Source organism: Musca autumnalis, unplaced genomic scaffold (assembly GCF_047663935.1).
Source record: "Musca autumnalis isolate F117 unplaced genomic scaffold, ASM4766393v1 scaffold_5, whole genome shotgun sequence".
NCBI lineage: Eukaryota > Metazoa > Arthropoda > Insecta > Diptera > Muscidae > Musca > Musca autumnalis.
The window spans coordinates 46,452,362-46,474,807 of NW_027412088.1; the positions used below are offsets into that span (position 1 = coordinate 46,452,362).

A 22,446-nucleotide genomic window follows, 5' to 3' on the forward strand; every position below is an offset into this window, starting at 1 on the left:
TTAAACTTGGCAGCACTTTGTCTTTTATTCTTCTACCTAAATTGACACAAAACTTTACTCAAACGTTGGATGTGTTTTCAGCTTTAGGTTAAACAGATATAAAACATTTTGTCATGGGCTGTGATCATGACGTTGTAGCTTGTAGGTTGTTTGCCACACGAAATGCAAGGCCCAGGAAATGGTTTTATCTCCTATCTGAGAATGTGAAAACTTATTTTTAGATATTTTTTAGGTCTGTCGAATAGTCAGAATTAGAAGATTTGTAGCTTTTTGTTGTAATAAAACATACATTTGAAATCAACCTAATGTAAACCTAATCCAAATCTCTCTGAATTAAAGATTTCCTTTCATATAGATTTTCTTTGTCATCTACATCTACTTGATCTAACTTACGTGACGATGCCCATGAAGTTGCCAATTCTTCTTCAATTGCTTCATTTTCTATTGAGGCTGGATTATTTTTAGCCTCAGCTTCAGCCTGTTGGCGAGCTTTCTCTTTAAGTAACTCCAATTCGGCAGCATCATTATCGACAATATTTTCAACAGAATCCATATTTGTGTCATCTTCGTCCTAAATACACAAGTGCAAAAGGTTTCGTTAAATATTTTTTTCGAAAACAAGAATTATAAAATTGGGTGGTCCTTGAGAATCGTTCACAATTTTAAGGAAGAGATTATTAAGGTAGAAACACAATGAAATACGCCTCTTTATCACGCTCAGTTTCATGTAAAAGACTAAAGACAAAGTACTACCTAATTCAAATTAATTAGGCAACATTTGAATTAGGTAGTACTTGGCCTTTAATCTTTGACATGAAACTGAGCGTGAAAAAATCGGCGTATTTCATTCTGTTCACACCTTTAGGTTTGAGACACATAAGCAGCATGACATTCTCGTATATTGGGCAAATACATTAGCTTTTTTCCTTTACTTTTTTAATGGTAAGGGTGGTAAAAGAGAAAAGTGTCAAAATTGCTCAAAATTGCTCTCTCATGAACATTTTACCAGAAAAGTAAAGGAACGGAAAAATGATAGTTCTGGCAGCAATGTCAAAACGAAACATAAACAAAATAAATTTTCGTCTTTTATTTCACAGTTTTTAATTTAGTTTTGTCAGCGTTCGACTTTTTCTTCTGTTTTTCGTCCATTTTCTTTTTCATTGTGAAATAATCGTCAAACAAAAGTCGAAAAATCAGTTCTGCCATTTTTTACCTCCAGAAATTTTGCTGGTAGCCTGTGGTAGAAGAGAAAGCCATTTTCGCTCTCTCTCCACTCTCACTCTCTTAAAAATTGCTTCCAGTTTTGCCACTTTTCGGGATTAAGGAACGCTTTAGGTTAAAAATGGTAGAAAATGGTAAAAATGGTAACCACATGTAAGTAAAGGAACACAGCTATTCTTTATTTGACAGATATTCAATGGAATTGACAACTTAAGCGACGCGTTTTATTAAAACATGTTTGATGTAAATGCAGCTTAAGTCTCCTGCTAGAATAAACGCGAAAACACATACAACGTTTCAGTAAAGTTGGGCGCAATTTCTGATAAAAAGAATAAATAAGAATTCGGTCTTTGTTTCCCTTGCTCTTTTATTCTTTTATCAGAAATGACGACCAACTTTACTGAAAAGTTGGATGTGTTTACGGCTTCAGTTAAGTTGGATGTCATTTCTAGCAAAGCAGAAAAGGGGGTTTAATTTCTTATAAAAGAATAAACAAATTCGATCTTTGTTGCCCTTGCTCTTTTATTCGTTTGTCAAAAATGGCGCCCAAAATGCATTTTACATCTAGCATACTTTATAAAACATACATCATTTAAGCTGTCAATTCCATGCAGTATCTGTCAAATAAATGACGTAAACTGCGTTTAACTTTACTGAAACTTTGAACGTGTTTTCATCTTAACCAAGTTCGAATTTTTCTTTATTCTTTTACAAGCTGTGACGCAAAGCTGTACTAAAAATGGAGTTTTCGGTTTTAAGCCGAAAACACATCCAACATTTCAGTAAAGTTAGTCCCGGTCGACACTAGAATGATTTCATTAAAAAAAAAAATCATGAAATGGTGCGTTTCTAGATCGAGTTCGATAGTCTAAGACCACACTAGAGTGGTTTCATTGTATCTTTAAGGTATTTATAGATCGAGTTCCCCACTACACCAACTTCATGATATTACTCTAGTACGGAACTCGACTTAGTCCCGGTCAACACTAGCGTGAATTTTATTTAAAAATTTCATGAAATTAGGCGTTCTTAAACCGAATTCCCCACTACAGCAATTTTATGATTTTACTCTACTATGGAAGTCGATCTAGAGACGCACAATATCATGCAATTTTTTCAATGAAATCACTCTAGTGTGGACCGGGATTTAGGAACCCTTGGTTTCGTTAAACTCTTTTAATGAAACCACTCTAGTGTGAGCAGGGACATAGTAGAGTAAAATCATGAAATTGCTGTAGTGAGGAATTCGATTTAAAGGTCTGGGTACATAAGCTGCCTCGCCTGCTTGCCTTGCTTGCTTCTGATAAAAGAATAAAAAGAAAAGGGCAACCCAGTTAGAAATTTGCTCGGCCTTCTTTATTCTTTTATTTTTATTATGTCAGAAATGAAGCAGGAAAGCAAGGCAATCAGGCAGAGCGGCTTATGTACGCAGGCCTTTAAGGCCTGACGTAATAAAAATAATAGAATAAAGACGAAATTTTGAACTGGGTTGCCATCAGTTGGAAATTGGGTCGGCCTTCTTTGTTCTTTTATTTTTTATTGAAGCAGCAAAGCAAGGCAATCAGGCAAAGCAGCTTATGTACGCAGGCCTTAAGAACGCCTAATTTCATGATTTTTTTAATGAAATTCACTCTAGTGTGGACCGGGACTTAAGCTGAAAACACATCCAACGTTTGAGTAAAGTTTTGTGTCATTTCTGGTAATTGAATAAAAAGTTGCAATTTTTCTCTATTCTTCTACCAGAAATGACACAAAATGTTACTCAAATGTTGGATGTGTTTTCAGCTTTAGGCGTCATTTGTGATAAAAGTATGACCCAATTTACATTAGGCGAGTTTACTTGGAGATAGTCTCAGTTTGTAGAAGAGACACGCAACGGGTATGGAAGTGGAAAAAAATTGCTCGTACCGGCAATTCCTTTTATATTTTTCGTTTTTGACATTGTTTCCAATGTTTTGAAAACAAAACTTGCCGAACCAGAATTGCTTGTATAAACGCAAGAGGCATGTTTAAAAGAGAACGAGAAAAATTGCCGCAAGTAAACTTGCCTAATGTAAATTGGGACTATATATGAGCAAGGGCAACATGGATCGAATTTTTATTTATTTGCTGTAAACTTTTATGATAACTTTTTAGTCATAATTTTACATACGGTCCGTTTAGTGACACGTTGGGACACGCGTTGTCCCAAAACAGTATAATTATTGGTCTATTCCAGTACTGCAAGAATCTACTAATTTTTACTATTTTTTTTCGATAACATAAAGGAAAAAATGTTATCGTAGTAAAAAATAGTAGCTTCTTGCAGGTTCTGGAACAGAGCATATGTTTAACTTTAATGCGTCAGCCATGTTGTTGTTTTTCAAAAAACTTGGCACCACTTACACATTTTTCATGTGGTTGTTGTAGCGCGACGCTCAACGCACCGTATGTGCCGAGCGCTTAATACAAGTTATGCTATTTGTTGTTATTTACAATCAAAATTATTACTAAAGCGGGGAACACACGATCAGTTTTGACTGTCGATTTTTCGAAAATATCGATAATGTCAAACTGTCCAGCAACCACAAAATATTTTGTGGTTGCCTGATGACTGACAAAAATGAACGGACACACTGTCAAGCAACTGATCGTGTGTACTCCACTTAAGCCCTCGGCACATACGGTCCGTTTAGTAACACGTTGGGACATGCGTTGTCCCAAAACAGTTAAATTATGTTTAACTTTAATGCGCCAGCCATGTTGTTGTTTTTCAAAAAACTTGGCATCACTTACACATTTTTCATGTGGTTGTTGTAGCGCGACGCACAACGCACCGTATGCGCCGAGCGCTTTAAGATTTCACGTTTATCATAATAATGATGATGACGATAGCTAATTTCATGGCTACTCTTCCGAGTGTCCAAATTGTCATTAACTAAAACTTACATCTTCAAATGCATCTTCATCATCGTCTGGCTCTCCCCTAGAATGAGGTTTTGATGTTTCGCGAGTAACATTTTCATCAATATTATCTTCATTGGTACCATTATCTTCATCGTCAACCTCATACTCATCCTCAGCAGTAACATTTTCATCTTCAGCAGTGACATTTTCATCTTCAGCAGTGACATTTTCTTCTTCGGCTGTGACATTTTCCTCTTCTTCGGCTGTAACATTTTCTTCTTCAGCAGTCACATTTTCTTCCTCCTCCTCTTCTTCTTCTTCTTCCGCTGTAATATTGTCATCGTTTTCGGCATCATCATCTTCATCATCAGCCTCTACATCTTCACCGGTAACATTATCATCTTCTGCCGTTACATTTTCATCTTCATCATCATCGGCAGCCTCTTCAGCTTCTTCTTGTGTCACATTTTCATCTTCGGTTTCTTCATCAACATCATCACCTTCAGAGACATCTGGCTCTTCTTCAAACGGCTCATCATGCTCGTCGTCGTGATCATCATGATCTTCTAACGAACCATGAACATCATCATGATGATCATCAACCCGATGTTCATCAACCCAGCCATCAAAATAATTTGAAAATCTTGATTCCGATAATGGTGTATCAACTGAAAAGAGTAGAATTCTTTTAAATCAATTTGGCTTCAAAAACGAATATCAGTAGGTCTACTTACCATCGGATATACCACGATTTTCCATAATGATCAAACATACCAAACCCAAAAGTACGGTCATCAATGAAAAGAAAATTACTTTGGCACACCAATGTCCGCCAGTTCCATGTTCATGATGTACATGCAAATGTACATCATCCGATGACATTTTAGTTATGTGTACCCCATGAGAGGATTCATCATCTATTTAATGAGAATGCAGATCATTAATTATTATTTTGAAAGAGAGATCTTTTTTATATTCGAAAATTGAAAGCTGAGGATGGGAAAGTGTATAGAAACAAAGTGAAAATGCTAGGAAATATATCTTGGTTAGGACAAGGACATTGTATATTGTAATAAGGACAATTCCATTCCGTTTATAGTACCACCTATTATAATGTTAATTATTGTATATTAATTTTTTGACATAAGAATACGTTTATACTGCCGTTTAATATCATGGTAATGACGCTATCTGGATTTGGTTTGACGTAAAATGTGTGAAAACATCTGTCAACCAATTAAATCTATACCCATTATCATAATATTAGGCGCCAGTATAAACGTATTGTTATATTCACAAATGCACTGTTGCATAACCTGCAAGAATCTACACCTTTTTCAGATGTAAATCGAAAAAGTTAATTATTTGTTAAAATTTCAAAAATAGTAGACTTTTGCAGGTTCTGGAGCATTTATTTATAGTGGCTGGAACCGACATCAATCTGGGGTTTAAATAAAATAATAAAATAAACGTCGGTGGTAAAAGAAATGTTGTTCCTGAATCAAACAATGCAAAAAAATAAACATAAGCAAATTTAATCGGGAACTATAAATAATGTTGGTATTCAGCAGCCAAAGGGTAAATAAAATATATGAATACATATGAAACTACCTTGCAAACTTGATTTGCGTGAGAAGATTAATTCGCCCTCAGATTTGCGATAATCAAGAGATTCTATTTGTCAATGATATAAAACAATAACATAATTATTATTACTATTTATGCATAAAGCATACAATAATTATTAAAATATTTGTTCTGTTTCTTTATGTGCAAGAATTTTCAAGTTTTGCTACTTTTTACTCGAAATGCGTTCCCTTACTTCAAAACGCATACAATTAATTGGTCTGTTCCAGTACTGCAAGAATCTACTAATTTTTATTATTTTGTTTTTGATAACATAAAGGAAAAAATTTTATCGTAGTACAAAGTAGTAGCTTCTTGCAGGTTCTGGAACAGAGCAAATATGAGTTCACAACTTTTACTACTTTCTCCAGTTCAGTATAGTCCCGGTCTACACTAGAGTGATTTCTTTGAAAATAATTTCATGAAATTATGCGTCTCTAGATCGACTTTCATAGTAGAGTAACATCTTAAAATTGCTGCAGTGAGGAATTAGATTTAAGAACGCCTAATTTCATGAAATTTTTTAATGAAATTCACGCTAGTGTGGACCGGGACATAGGAATTCTGTAACTTTTATCGATTGAAAAGTTGTTAAAATTTCTTTTGTTTTTGTAACAACTGCAAAACAAGCAAATGAAATTGTTGTAAAATAAACAATGAGTAAAGTTGTTTAAATGTTACGGAATAGGTCCCCAGTAGGCCTATTCTGTAACTTTTATCGATTGAAAAGTTGTTAAAATTACTTTTGTTTTTGTAACAACTACAAAACAAACAAATGAAATTGTTGTAAAATAAACATTGAGTGAAGTAGTTAAAAATTTAAGGCCGCGGCACATACGGTCCGTTGTGTGACGTGTTGCGGGTTGAAAACAACAACCACATGAAAAATGTGTAAGTGATGCCAAGTTTGTTCTTGAAGTTTTCATGTGGTTGTTGTAAGGCAACGCTCAACGCGCCGTATGTGCCGGGGCCATTACTGAATAGGGGGCAGGGTACCTATTCTGTAACTTTTTAACAACTTTACGCATTGTTTATTTTACAACAATTTCATTTGTTTGTTTTGTAGTTGTTAGAAAAACAAAAGAAATTTTGACAACTTTTCAATCGATAAAAGTTACAGAATTCCTATACAGTTTACCATATTATGTTCGATTTGAACTGTCAATTCCATTGCTTAAACGTCAAATGAAATCCAGTGAATTTCAGATGAGACTTCATTTAACGTATACACAAAGTAATTGGCAGTTGAAATCCACTCGATTTCGTAAATGTAAACCAAGCATTAAGGCCTCAGCACATACGGTCCGTTCCGCGTTACAATAACCACATGAAAACTTCAAGAGGAAACATGGCATCACCTACACATTTTTCATGTGGCATGGCAAAAAGCTTAAATGTAAACATGGCGTTAGGCAATAGATCAGCATGTAAGGCCGGGTCGAAAACGGCCGCGTTACTTGCACTAAAGGGCTCTGCACATACGGTCCGTTGCGCGTCTCGCCACGCGTTAAGGCCGCGGCACATACGGCGCGTTGAGCGTCGCGTTACAACAACCACATGAAAACTTCAAGAACAAACTTGGCATCACTTACACATTTTTCATGTGGTTGTTGTTTTCAACGCTCAACGCGTCGTACAACGGACTGTATGTATTTGGCCCATAATTGCACCGGCACATACGGCGCGTTGAGCGTCGCGTTACAACAACCACAAAAAAACTTTAAGAACAAACTTGGCATCACTTACACTTTTTTCATGTGGTTGTTGTATTAAGGCGCGACGCACAACGGACCATATGTGCCGGGGCCATTAGAAACAACAACCGCATAAAAAATGTGTAAATGATGCCAAGTTTTCATGTGGTTGTTGTAACGCGACTCACAACGGACCGTATGTGCCGGGGCCATTGGTCGTTTACAAGAAGTTACTGGGCTTGTACAAATTATTGAGTAAACGAACACACCTATTATTGACTCATAGAAAACTGGTTAACAAACTTTTATTCATTATTCTTGCTTATGGGGTTACCGTGGATCCATGATATACACATTTTTTAATTGCCACAGGAATAACATTTTTAGTATTTGGTTATTGGGTATGGGCTTCTAAAATACTGAAGGCCAGAGTACATAAGCAGCCTCGCCTGGTTGCTCCTGATAAAATAATAAACAGCCAGTTTCTGTATATCGAAAGAAGAAGGCGTGCGAATGAAACACGCCTGAACTTTAGTTTTCGAAATAATTTTACCTTCGCTTTTGCTTCAAAACAAAAAACCAAATTTGAAAAACACACAAGAGTTTGGACCATGGTATAAGTAAAGAGGTAGATTTAAATGAAAATAATCTATAAAGCCCTTGTTTTTCCTGAATTCCTAAAACGTCAAAATTAGTAAATACAAAATCAACAAGTGGGTTTGTTTACAATACCATTTTTGAGCATTTTAAAAAAAACGCGAAAAATAAGGTTTCTCCACATAATCGAGTTATGGATATGATAAAATGTTTGTTTCGATGCAAAGCAGACGAATTTCTTGCATACAAATGTTCTAAAAACAAATTTAAAAATCATTGAATTCGATTGTTTTTAAAATTGTTTGGCATATTATTCAAACAGCACACACACATACATACACAGTTTGTGTATATTGTTTTGACGTTTTAGGAACAGTCGAAAGAAAAAAATTAAATTGACAGAAAGCTTTAGCTAACCTATCTTATTAAACCATGGTTTGGACGTGTTTCTTTCGCACACATTCTTCTTTCGACATACAGAAACTGGCTGTTTATCAGGAGCAACCAGGCGAGGCTGCTTATGTACTCTGGCCTTCAGTATTTTAGAAGCCCATACCCAATAACCAACTTAAATGACGCATGTTTGGACCTTTGTTATGGGCCAAATACATACGGTCCGTTGTACGACGCGTTGAAAACAACAACCATATGAAAAAATGTGTAAGTGATGCCACGTTTGTTCTTAAAGTTTTCATGTGGTTGTTGTAACGCAACGCTCAATTCGCCGTATGTGCAGCGGCCTTTATGCTGAAAACACATCCAACGTTTGGGTAAAGTTTTGTGTCGTTTTGGCCGTTTTTGCACTGCTCGGCATGATGCCGAAAAATTCAAATTCATTTGAAATATATGCCGGCAAACATATCAACGCTGGACTTTGGTGTCGGCGTCGCCCTGTTGTTGTTTTTTTTTTTCTCAACGCCCAACACAAAACATTACTCAAATGTTAGATGTGTTTTCAGCTTTACACTTTCGAGCATTAATACATAAAGACCTGGGTACATAAGCTGACTCGCCTGTTTGCCTTGCTTTCCTGCTTCATTTCTGACATAACATAAAATAAAAGGATAAAGAAGGCCGAGCAAATTTCGAACTGTGTTGCCCTTTTCTTTTTTATTCTTTTATCAGAGGCAAGCAGGCAAGGCAGCTTATGTACCTAGGCCTTAAAGGCCCGGGTACAGAAGCAGGCTCGTCGCCTGGCTTTCTTGCCTTGCTTTATTTCTGACACATTAAAAATTAAAAAGAAGAAATCCATATTTACATTAGGCAATTTGCCTTGCGGCAATTGCCAGTTTGTAGGTGAGAGAGGGTGTTGAGGGGCAAAGGGTTACCATATGCCTCACCTCCCTCTCCATCAAGCTGAAAACACATCCAACGTTTGAGTAAAGTTTTGTGTCATTTCTGGTAGACGAATAAAGACAAAGTGCTGCCAAGTTTCAATACTTTCTTTATTCTTCTACCAGAAATGACACAAAACTTTACCCAAACGTTGGATGTGTTTTCAACTTTAAACTGACAATTGCCGCAAGGAAAATTGCCTAATATAAATATGGACTAAGGATGGCCGAGCCAATATCCAACTTTTTTATTATACATGACACAATTACCAAGGTTGATGTGTCAGTACACTGATCGAATTAGAAACGTCAAAATAAACAGGGAATTCGTCCTTTTTTATACCTGGTAATTGTGTTTTTGGAGTAGTATAGTCATCCCTCCCTTAAGTTACTTAATTTAAATTTTACTTGTTATTATGGCATTATATTGTAGTGTACAGCCTTAAGGTCGAAAGACTGGGCATATGTGAATTGAAATAAATAAATAAAAAACATATGATTGACCGTCTAAATAAATTTGCCGCCAAGTTCATATAACGCGAAACTCAACGGATCGTAGGTGCAGAGCACTTAACTCACGAGACGGAAATTATTTTTGGAGTAGAGTTCGAAATCTGAACTGGAGTTGGAGGACCCCTTTGGAAGATAACAAAAACCATTTTGATGTGCTAGCATAAAATGCAGAGCGGAGGAAATAATCTCAGTTGTGGTTGAACTTAACGGAGAGATTTTATAATTGGCCTGTTCCTTTACTTCTGAAAACGGTAAAACCGACAAAAGTAGTAAAAGTTGTAAAGTACTCCCATATGAATTGTATGGTGCCTGAAGTAAAGAAACGCTTTTCGAGTAAAAAGTGGTAAATCTTGAAGATTCTTGCACGTAAAGGAACAGAGCTAATATGTGTTTATGTAATAAAATTCTTTATTCTGGGATGTTTTGTGTTGACTTGCATTTTAATAGCATCTTTAAACTTATTTAAAACATATTCCGAAGAATGTCTTTAAAATCAATGAAAAGTACTGCATCCAAAGTCTTGATTTGGATTCAAAATGAACTGATTCGTAGGGAAGCAAAATGGAGTGCTTCCTAGGCACCCGCTCTCTTGTAAAAATCGGCACTTGCGCGGCACTTGTACTAGAGGTTTTTGCTGGGAATCACTATCAGGACAATCACGAATAAAAATTCCGTGGGGAATTTGTTCTCTTTCCCCAATTTTATTTTTTCCATATTTATGTCCAAAAAGAAAAGATTTTTGTCGATTCGGCGAGAATATTCTATAATTAAGTAATTCTAATAGTTTCAGAAAAATTACTTAAAAGAATTTCACTTTTTAAAATTATTTTTCGTGCGAAAAATTCCGAGGGAAATATTCATGATTGCCCTGTATTTTTCAATTTATTGACAAATTTATAAAGAAAAAAAAACGGTCTAAATTAAACAAATTGTCAGAAATGACGTCCAACTTTATTGAAACATTGAATGCGTTTACGGTTTTACATATTTTCACCAGTCTCCTGATTGTAAATCCCAAATAAAGGAGACCTCAACAATGCTTTCATGTTGCACTTACACACACAAATTTTAATTTTTGCATGGGTACATAGTATTTATGTACATGTGTTATTTTCTTATTGCCGCCCAAAACAAAGAAAGCGAAAATGTAAACATTGTTCTTTGCAGTAACAAGAATGTTGCAAATCATTTGCAAATGGAAACTTGCCAAAAAAATTATTATCAACTATAAAAACATCATCATCATGTAGATATAAATATGAAAATAATAGATTTATATAGTCAATAGCTTCGATCAGCAAAATTCATTGGATTTTTCCTTTATTTTACACATTAAATATTATAGCCTCATTATATTATATATTTTCTTTTTAATTAATTAATTGGATTAATCGAGCTAATATGGCCTAAGGAGTTTTGTATTGAAAAATGAATTCTAGCGAAATACCACACACTCAACCATTACGCTACGATCGTTTCGCCTGGTGGTTTAAGCCAGGCTCATCAGGCGTATTTGAATGCTAATGGCTAGAAGACAAAGGCTGATTTTGATAACTTCTATTTATACAAACATTTTTACGATTTTGTAATTATGAAGTATTTATGGAAGTCTTTTTCTTTATCAAGTCACCCTAGTGTCTTGTCTAGGAATCATTTTCTCAATACATACACATATACAATCGAAGGGGGGTTTCCTTCATGAATTGTAATGCCTTCTAGCCATTAGCATTCAAATACGCCTGATGAGCCTGGCTTAAACCACCAGGCGAAACGATCGTAGCGTAATGGTTGAGTGTGTGGTATTTCGCTAGAATTCATTTTTCAATACAAAACTCCTTAGGCCATATTAGCTCGATTAATCCAATTAATTAATTAAAAACTTTCATAAATAATGGCCTTCGTCCTAAAAAAGACAATAATAAATAAAAATCTTCACAGCAGAGCCCGGCTGCCCCGGCTGAGGTTTGAACCTGGGTCCTCTCCAACAAACAGACAATGTTGTCGAGATCTCAGCGTTCTAAGCCACTGCCAATGTATCATATCAACAAACTAGTCGACATGATGCCAATGTATCATATCAACAAAACTAGTCGACATGATATCCAAAAACTTCAAAAACTGAAGGCATTACAATTCATGAAGGAAACCCCCCTTCGATTGTATATGTGTATGTATTGAGAAAATGATTCCTAGACAAGACACTAGGGTGACTTGATAAAGAAAAAGACTTCCATAAATACTTCATAATTACAAAATCGTAAAAATGTTTGTATAAATAGAAGTTATCAAAATCAGCCTTTGTCTTCTAGCCATTAGCATTCAAATACGCCTGATGAGCCGGGCTTAAACCACCAGGCGAAACGATCGTAGCGTAATGGTTGAGTGTGTGGTATTTCGCTAGAATTCATTTTTCAATACAAAACTCCTTAGGCCATATTAGCTCGATTAATCCAATTAATTAATTAAAAACTTTCATAAATAATGGCCTTCGTCCTAAAAAAGACAATAATAAATAAAAATCTTCACAGCAGAGCCCGGCTGCCCCGGCTGAGGTTTGAACCTGGGTCCTCTCCAACAAACAGACAATGTTGTCGAGATCTCAGCGTTCTAAGCCACTGCCAATGTATCATATCAACAAACTAGTCGACATGATGCCAATGTATCATATCAACAAAACTAGTCGACATGATATCCAAAAACTTCAAAAACTGAAGGCATTACAATTCATGAAGGAAACCCCCCTTCGATTGTATATGTGTATGTATTGAGAAAATGATTCCTAGACAAGACACTAGGGTGACTTGATAAAGAAAAAGACTTCCATAAATACTTCATAATTACAAAATCGTAAAAATGTTTGTATAAATAGAAGTTATCAAAATCAGCCTTTGTCTTCTAGCCATTAGCATTCAAATACGCCTGATGAGCCTGGCTTAAACCACCAGGCGAAACGATCGTAGCGTAATGGTTGAGTGTGTGGTATTTCGCTAGAATTCATTTTTCAATACAAAACTCCTTAGGCCATATTAGCTCGATTAATCCAATTAATTAATTAAAAACTTTCATAAATAATGGCCTTCGTCCTAAAAAAGACAATAATAAATAAAAATCTTCACAGCAGAGCCCGGCTGCCCCGGCTGAGGTTTGAACCTGGGTCCTCTCCAACAAACAGACAATGTTGTCGAGATCTCAGCGTTCTAAGCCACTGCCAATGTATCATATCAACAAACTAGTCGACATGATGCCAATGTATCATATCAACAAAACTAGTCGACATGATATCCAAAAACTTCAAAAACTGAAGGCATTACAATTCATGAAGGAAACCCCCCTTCGATTGTATATGTGTATGTATTGAGAAAATGATTTCTAGACAAGACACTAGGGTGACTTGATAAAGAAAAAGACTTCCATAAATACTTCATAATTACAAAATCGTAAAAATGTTTGTATAAATAGAAGTTATCAAAATCAGCCTTTGTCTTCTAGCCATTAGCATTCAAATACGCCTGATGAGCCTGGCTTAAACCACCAGGCGAAACGATCGTAGCGTAATGGTTGAGTGTGTGGTATTTCGCTAGAATTCATTTTTCAATACAAAACTCCTTAGGCCATATTAGCTCGATTAATCCAATTAATTAATTAAAAACTTTCATAAATAATGGCCTTCGTCCTAAAAAAGACAATAATAAATAAAAATATTTTCTTTTTATAAGGATTTATTTGATGTATACCCAATGGAATTGACATTTGAAACCGAGAGAATTTATTAAATCCGGTTATATGTAAACGTAATATTAGCTTTGTTCCTTTATGCATAATAATCTTCAAGATTTACCAGTTATTGCGCGAAGCGCGTTCACTTGTTCGGTACAATTAAACGCATTTTGCATCTAATGCTATGTTTACATTTATGAAATCCACTCGATTTCATCTGTCAAATCCATAGGTTAAACGTCAAATGAAATCCAATGGATTTCAGATGAGATTTCATTTGACGTTTGAGCTATGGAATTGACAAATGAAATCGAGTGGATTTCGTAAATGTAAACTTAGCATAAAATTTTAATAAATGTTAATGAATCATATACAGTGGTGTGAAAATCCATAACCAAGATTACATTGAAAACTGACTAAAAAAGTGAAAATTACACTAGTTTATAAAATTTATCGTTTTCTTAAAATGTTAAGAAAAGTATTATAAAAATATTTTGATTGCTTGTAACCATGTTTTATTTATCTTATTTTATGCGAATAGTCGTAGTTTGGTGTGTGAAAAATAATAAGGACACTTCATGACAACTTTTAATAAGGACCAAACTTGAAAGAAATTAATACCCCGGTTACACTTAACCGGATTAACCCAGTGGGTTTAGATTTAAAATGTCAATTCCATAGCGCAAACGTCAAAAAATCCTCTCGAAGTGGGTTAACCCGGCAAAAACCCCTTCAGAATACGGAAGAATTATATTTTTCAAAATTTCAATGTAATCTAGTCATTTCAAAAACACTTTGAATACTGTATAGAGACCTCACATCATAGTAAGAAAATGAGCCCCACACCATGCTGTTACCTCTGCCATATTTAGCCGCCTTCAGAGTATTTTTTGGGTTATATTATTGATTTTTAGGTCTTCAACACTGATAAACTCCTCTATCGGAACAAACAAATATATTTGGTTTCATCAGACCAAAGAATGATACGCAATTTTTCTTAGAACAAGCGATGTGATTTCTAGCAAACTGTATTATTTGCTGAATATTTTTATACCCTACACCACTACGTGGGAAGTGTATAATTTTTCGATTAAAATGATACTTTTCTGACACTGTGAGCTCTAATGTGGCCACCACAGAGGGTTTTAGGAGTTGTTGATGCTTCAAAATTAATATTTAAGTAGTTTTTTATTTGTAAAGATGTGGTAAAAGGATCTTTTTTAATCATCGAATAACGCATTTATTATTACAGGTGCAATTTTTGGATTTCTACTACGACTTTTATCTTTGAAGTTCACTTAGCTGCATCCTCCACCATTGTTTTTAAAGATTCTAAGCTTTTTCTGTATAAATTTCCTTCTTTATGTAAACATTTAATGATTTCTAGAGTAGCGTGATAACAATGCGTATTTTTACCCATATTTGCAAAGAAAATCTAAAAATAAACTTTTACTTTTAAACTTTTACTTACAGGAAAGAATCACAAAAAAATAATATCAATTTATTTTTACTAAAACGAAAAACTGTCCTTATTATTTTTCACAGCAGAAATCACGGATTTTACGAAAAATATTTGTTTTGTATAAAAACTAAACAGAAAGAAACCAAAATCTTAACGGGATTTCTTATTGCAATACATGTACATTTTCAAAACCAAATTTCCATCGCAAATTCTTCCATTTTACACATTTTAGGAGCGACCAAAAGTTGTGAATGTCACTGTCCTTATTATTTTTCACACCACTGTATATTGTCAATTCCATACAATATCTGTCAAACAAATTACGTAAACTCCCAAAACACCTGTTTTATGTGCAAATGTAAAATGCGTTTTACATAAGTCTAGGTCCACACTAGCGTGAATTTCATTCAAAATTGCATGAAATTAGGCGTTTCTAGATCGAGTTCAATACTAGAGTAAAATCACGAAATTGCTGTAGTGGGAAATTCGATCTAGAATGCCTAATCTCATGCAATTTTTTAATGAAATTCACGCTAGTGTGGACCGGGGCTAAGTGCAGTTCACTACGTTTGCCAATAGATGGTCTGATCCAGAACTGCAAGAATCTACTAATTTTTGACTATTTTTTCGATAACATAAAGGAAAAATTGTTATCGTGGTAAAATTTAGTAGCTTCATTCAGTTATGAGTTATGATATGAGTTATTTTATAAAAACAAAGGGATGATATACAAACAACCGGTGTCCATTGAACTATATAGTCGTTAAAGTTTCTTTTCAAATTTCGTTAGTGTCCACACACGTTAACGTGAAATTTAAGATTTTTGCGTGCCCTCTTTATTTTACCATTCGCGTTTGTTGTGTTTCTCATACCAATAAAAACAAAATAAACATAAATAAACTAAAAAGCAACACAAAATAATTAAATTTATATTAATAGTTAAATTTTCACTCTTTCACTAATCAAATGTTTTTATTAAATCTTTTTATGCTTGTTTTGTTGTTGGCTTGAGAAAATAAAAATGAAAGAAAAAAACTTGTAACGAATAACAAGAAGAGGCAACACAACAAACACATGTACATGGTTTTTGTACTTCATATCCCTCGCCTAAAAACTTGACGTCGCCATGTTGAAATCGTGCGTCTGACCATCGACATAGTGAACTAGATCGTTCAAATCAGCTGATTTTCATACCAGTGGTCAAAATGCGTTTTTGTGAATAAAATCACATACAAAATGTAAACAAGCAATTCACAGTAATGCGTTATTGTGAGCAAATTTGACGTTTGACATGATTTGATGTAACACATCCTTAAGGCCTGCGTACATAAGCTGCCTTACCTGCTTACCTTGCTTACTTCTGATAAAAGAATAAAAAAGAAAAGGGCAACCCAGTTCGAAATTTCCTCGGCCTTCTTTATTCTTTTATTTTTATTAAGTCAAAAATGAAGGAGGAAAGCAAGGCAATCAAGGCCTGCGTACATAAGCTGCTCTGCCTCATTGCCTTGCTTTCCTGCTTCATTTTTGACATAATAAAAATAAAAGAATAAAGAAGGCCGAGGAAATTTCGAACTGGGTTGCCCTTTTCTTTTTTATTCTTTTATCAGAAGTAAGCAAGGTAAGCAGGCAAGGCAGCTTATGTACGCAAGCCTTCAGGCAGAGCAGCTTATGTACGCAGGCCTTTAGGCCATGTTTATATTATAGACTTTTGCAGGGTTAACCTTCTCTATGAGGATTTATTTGAAATATTAGCAATGGAATTGACATTTGAAACCCAGTGGGTTTGTTAAATCCGGTCATATATAGCATTTCCAAATTAAATGAAACCTTTTCCAAATTAAATGAAACTTTTTCCAAATTGAATGAAACCTTTTCCAACTTAAATGAAACCTTTTCCAAATTAAATGAAACCTTTTCCAAATCAAATGAAACCTTTTCCAAATCAAATGAAACCTTTTCCAAATTGAATGAAACCTTTATTTTTATTGAAAGAAAAAATCCAGAATATTTTGAAAAGAGGAAGAAATAAAAAAATTATGCGGGTTTTCAACGATTTTTTACTTAAATTCTAATCTTAAGTAATGATATAAAAGTGTAACTCGCTGCATGTTTTGCTTCCTTGAACATAAATGTTCTGTTCCTTTACTTTTGAAAATGGTAAAACTGGCAAAAGTAGCAAAAGTTGTAATCAACTTCCATATGAATTGTATGGTGTCTGAAGTAAAGGAACGCTTTTCGAGTAAAAAGTTGTAAAACTTGAAGATTCTTGCACGTAAAGGAACAGGGTTAAACATTTCATAATTTTTGGGCATCAATTAAGGTTATAGCGAAATAATCCTAAAGAGAGAATTTAGGTTTAAAAAAATTCTAATAACACTGTGACACAAAATGGAGGTGAAAATCTGGGGCAGAGATAATTCTTTTTGGGGATGAAAGCCCTTTGTGAGTATATTAAGAATCCCCAAGGACAGATCCGCCGTGTGTCGAAGTTCCGAGTTATGGCGTGATTAAGTTTCTGCTGAAGACCATATATGGAATCTGAAATTAACATTATATCTTTGTTAACAGTTGTTTTAGCTTATTTATGAAATGACTTGTCTTCAGTCAAATCGAATTAGTATTATTTTCGTAGAGCATTTCGACCTTCTTACTCGCTTCCTTCAATGTCCTTTTCGTCCCTTATTTTAAGAACCGCTATAAAAGTACCACATGATGACGTTTTCAGCTTCGAAATGTTCTTCAAAAATGTAGCTTATCGATTTTGTCGAGTTTTCATAGTCTGTTGTTTGAGACGTTCGATACAATGCTCAATCACGTGAACGGTATTACGATCTATTGTCCGATCGCTTAGTACGACTCTGGCACAAAATTTTATTTTTGAAAGTTTTTTTCAGGATAATTTTTATGTAACAACTTAATAAGTAAACGAATACACATAATGATAGAATTAAACCGGTGTAATTTTAAATTTTTAATGCCATATTCAGCAATGTTGAACCCAATAGTAAAGGCATTTTCAAAAATAAAATTGTGTACTAGAGTGGTACTACGCGATCAGACAATAGATCGTAATATCGTTAACGTGATTGAGCATAGCAACCAACAGCCCAATAAAGAGGACTGTTCCAATTATGTAATGAGTATTTCCATTGAAAATTCCACAAGCAGCAAATCGTGAACCACTTCATTAGGTTAGGTAATACAATTAGCCCCTGTTATTTTTAGCAATTTTTAACCTCAATTCTCTCTTTAGCATTATTTCGCTAAAACCTTAATTGTTGCCCAAAAATTATAAAATGTTTAAGTTCAAGGAAGCAAAACATGCAGCGCGTTGCACTTTTATGTCATTACTTATGATTAGAATTTAAGTAAAAAATTGTTGAAACCCCATATACATTTTTATTTCTTTCTCTTTTCAAAATATTCTAGATTTTTTCTTTCAATAAAAATAAAGGTTTCATTCAATTTGGAAAAGGTTTCATTTGGTTTGGAAAAGGTTTCATTTGATTTGGAAAAGGTTTCAATTGATTTGGAAAAGGTTTCATTTAATTTGGAAAAGGTTTCATTTAATTTGGAAAAGGTTTCATTCAATTTGGAAAAGGTTTCATTCAATTTGGAAAAGGTTTCATTTAATTTGGAAATGCTATATAAACGTACTATTATTCCACCATGCATGGTAGAATAAAGTAAAGGTAGGCCACAGCTAACAGCTGATTACAATTTTTTTTCTTTTTATGGCCTAATCTGTCAAGAGCAGGGTTAACATTTTGTACTGTTTTTGACATTATGCAATCATAAAGGTAGATGTATCGCTGAATTGTTCCAACAAAAAACTTCTGCTGTATCACTATATCTTAAAATTGAAAACAAGGACAAAAAATATGTATTCGCGTGGCAAAATAAAATTGTTGATTTTTTAAGCAAAACTTACGAATGAACAATTTATCAAATATTGATATTAATTTAAATTTGTTCCAAAAGTATGGGAATGTAAAAATTACAATTTTTGTAAAAATTCTGCTGACATTTATCTGCAAATCGGATACCAGCAATTACGATGTCAGATTAGCCAAACTTGTCAAGTAGAAAATAAGTGAATGACATTTTTTCACTGTCATAAGTTTGGGAAGAACTTTTGCTATTTTTGGAACACTTTTCCAACAAGAATATTCTGGAGCCTAGCTAAAGAAATGTTTTTACACTATATGGCACTTTTAACATATAAAAAGTGAAGCTTTAAGTTCCATATGTTTTTGTAATACGGGATAGCTATGCAGGTACATCTACCATTATTGTTGTACCATGCCATTTGAAGTTTTAAGCCATGGCTGCAGGGTGGCATTTCTCAGTGATTTTCGTACCTGGCCTACCTCTTGTTAATTCACTAATTGTCCGGTTCGTTGAGTGCCGCGTTACAACAGCCACATGAAAACTTCAAAAACAAATTTTTCATCACTTAATCCCTAAACACATATGGTTGTAGCAATATCAAAAAGAAACATAAAAATTCAATTTTCTTCTTTTATACCACAGTTTTTAATTTTGTTTTGTCATTTTTTCTGTTTTTGTTCATTTTTTTTTCTTCATTGTCAAATAATCGTGAAACAATTATCGAAAAATCAGTTCTACCATTTTCTACCTGAAGAAATTTGTCTGGTAGCCTGTGGTAGAAGAGAAAGGCATTTTGCTTCTATCTCTCTCCTCTCTCACTCTCTTAAAAATTGCTTCCAGTTTTACTACATTTTGGGGTTAAGGAACGCTTTCCGAGTTAAAAATGGTAAAACTTGAAGAAACTTTAACGTAAAGGAACAAAGCTATAATGAAGTTCTTAATAGGTTTGTCCTTGTACTTTCTCAGTAAATATTACTCAGAGTAAAGCATTTTATACTCTTTCAAAGGAAAAAATTAAACAAGTTAAAAGACAACATTCAGTAAAAAATTTTCAAGTTGATTAATATTTACGACTATGGTATTTGAATATTTTAAACTTTTGACAACTGCCTAAAGCTACAAAATTTTACTGAACAAAATACCTTCAGTAAAAATTATAAGTTCTCAGTAATAAAAATTTCAAAACAAGTTTCTCAATTCATTCTCTTTTACTGAACATTTGTGTAAAAAAACAACATTCAGTAATAATTTGTAATAATTATTACAAATTATCGAGTACGCAGACACACTTAATATTCTTGTTTTTCACATATAATAAATTAATTTTATTAATTCTGGAATATTTGGCAATGGCTTGCATTTTTGTTACATCTTTGGAGTGCTTCAAAATGGAGTGCTTCCTAACTGCGTGCTGTGAAACAAAATGGAGTGCTTCCTTTCTGTGCACTCTCTTGTAAAATTCATAGAAAAAAATGTACTTCCGTGGCATTTGTACTGTAAAATTGTACTCATTTAACTGCATCCGTGGATTCAAATGTTTTGCTGGGATTGATTGTCAGCTTAACAACAATTTGGCGGGAAATTACATTTGATAAATTTATATTTTTTCGTCATTTTCTCTTATGGCCATACTCAACAACAAAGTTTTAAAAGTGTGTTTCTCTTCATTTTTATCTCTTTTTCCCTCTCTACTCTCTCTCTCTCTTAATTTCTTAATGGCCAAAATATGAAAATAACACAATGTCAACAACAACATCAATATCTGGCATCGGAAAATATAGAATGTGTGTGATGAAAATTAAAAATATAATTTTCATAAAAACTTAAAAAATACCAAAAATATTTTTATATAATAGGGCAAATTTCCCACAATAAGAGATTAAAAAGAAAGACAAGGAAAGAACAATTGGATTGGTTTCCAAGTAATCAAAAAAGATTTAAAGATTTAGACACTAGATATTAGATCCATATGTTTTGAAAATCTATTTGGAAATAGAACGATGACGAAGGAAAATGAACTTACCACGTTTCTTCTTCTTGTCCTTGCGTTTACGTGGTTGTACATCACCAGACATTTTCGCTGATTAAAGTTGCTTTTGTTTAACGGTAAATCGAAGAATTGGATTTGAAATTTCTTCTGCAAACTCCTTTGCTTCTTTATTGTTGTTGCTGGGTAACACAAATGATAATGACCTGAGGTTTGTAGTGGATCTATTTTTAAATTCTATCCCACAAATATTTTTTATGTATTTTCTGTTGTTGTTGTTGTTGTTCACCTTTTATATTAAAATTACATAGTAATTAATAAAAAATTCGTAATTTTCATTTGGTTTATGACGTTTCTTTTTTCGAATGAAGGACGGAAAATTCGAATATTTTTTTATTGAAACATTTAATTGTCTTTTCCACTATTTGAAAAATGGGGAAAATGAATTAATGTATTCGCCGTCGTTAATGTATATATAGATAGATATATGTATATGTATGTGACACAACCGACCGAAGAAGATATGTGTATATATGCTATGTGGTGTGTGAGATCGACGATATAGTAGCTCCCTGTTGTCTACTTTATGGTCTGTTTTGTATGGTAACACCAATACACACTCACACACTTTCACCCGCCGCCGCACGCACACACTTTTGTGTTTGTTCCGTACGTTATTTTTCTACGTTCTACAATTCTTTTGGCTGGTCTTGTTGTTCCGCTCGCGTTCGTTGTCGGTAAACGTCTGATTTTGTTGCGGGCGAACTTTGTGAAAATTTTCTTAAATTAAAAATAAATTTTTGTCTTCCTCCGAAGATTTGATTTGTGATTTTCTCTATTCTCTTATGAATGGCCTGTGGGTTGTTATTGTTTTTATGACGAGTTGCTCGGAGATAAGAAATGTCTAGGACTCATATAGGTATTTTACTCTCTAAATGAAAATAAAAAAAGTAATTTAGAAAAAAAGAGAAATATATCTCATAAACCAAGTGAGAAAAAATGTTTTTTTTTCCAATATTAAGCGGAAATGAATTGCAATATTGCCACATCTACCCGCAAAAAAGTTTGCATTCGAAAGTGCAGTGCAAATGCCACTGCTTCCAAATATGTGAAGATGTATACTCTGTTACTTTTCGTGCCTGAGGTTACCATTTCTTACCATTTTTAACCTGCAAAGTGTTCCTTTAAATATTTTTCAGGAAAAAAATATATCATTCCGAAAAAAACTATTTTCCATAAATACTTTTTCATATCAAGGACATGTAACCTCATCCAAAGTTTGTTTAACCCTTTCGGCCCCGAACTTTTTTCCTCGCATTAGTAGTTACTTTAAAAACACAGAATTAAGGTATAAGTCAAAACTAAGACATAACATAAATTGGTGGGCGTTACCCCACCTTTTTCGGAAGATACAGTACATTTTATGTAAAATTTATTTGCTCATTATTTTGTGCAATTATGTAAATATAAATGTTATAATCGTATAGAAGTATTCCTCTGACCTTACTTTTGAAGAAT

General features: G+C 33.9%; 1 protein-coding gene across 18 annotated transcripts in view; it reads right to left on the reverse strand.

Moving 5' to 3' along the window:
- Positions 1–21,779, reverse strand: part of Asph (Aspartyl beta-hydroxylase) — a 33,389-nt gene extending 11,610 nt beyond the window's left edge. For 2 of the 18 annotated variants that reach the window (XM_073992421.1, XM_073992417.1), the window contains exons 1-6: positions 21,555–21,682; positions 20,965–21,349; positions 5,719–5,781; positions 4,842–5,024; positions 4,150–4,775; positions 394–571 (exon numbers count right to left, since the gene is read on the reverse strand). In XM_073992421.1, the coding sequence (XP_073848522.1) occupies positions 394–571; positions 4,150–4,775; positions 4,842–5,024; positions 5,719–5,781; positions 20,965–21,016 (1,102 nt within the window). In that variant the 5' untranslated portion in view covers positions 21,017–21,349; positions 21,555–21,682. Of the gene's footprint in view, positions 1–393; positions 572–4,149; positions 4,776–4,841; positions 5,025–5,718; positions 5,782–20,964 lie in introns of all 18 variants that reach the window. The other 16 variants (XM_073992420.1, XM_073992416.1, XM_073992419.1 and 13 more) reach the window with 10 other exon arrangements.
- Between the last annotated feature and the right edge of the window lie 667 nt (positions 21,780–22,446).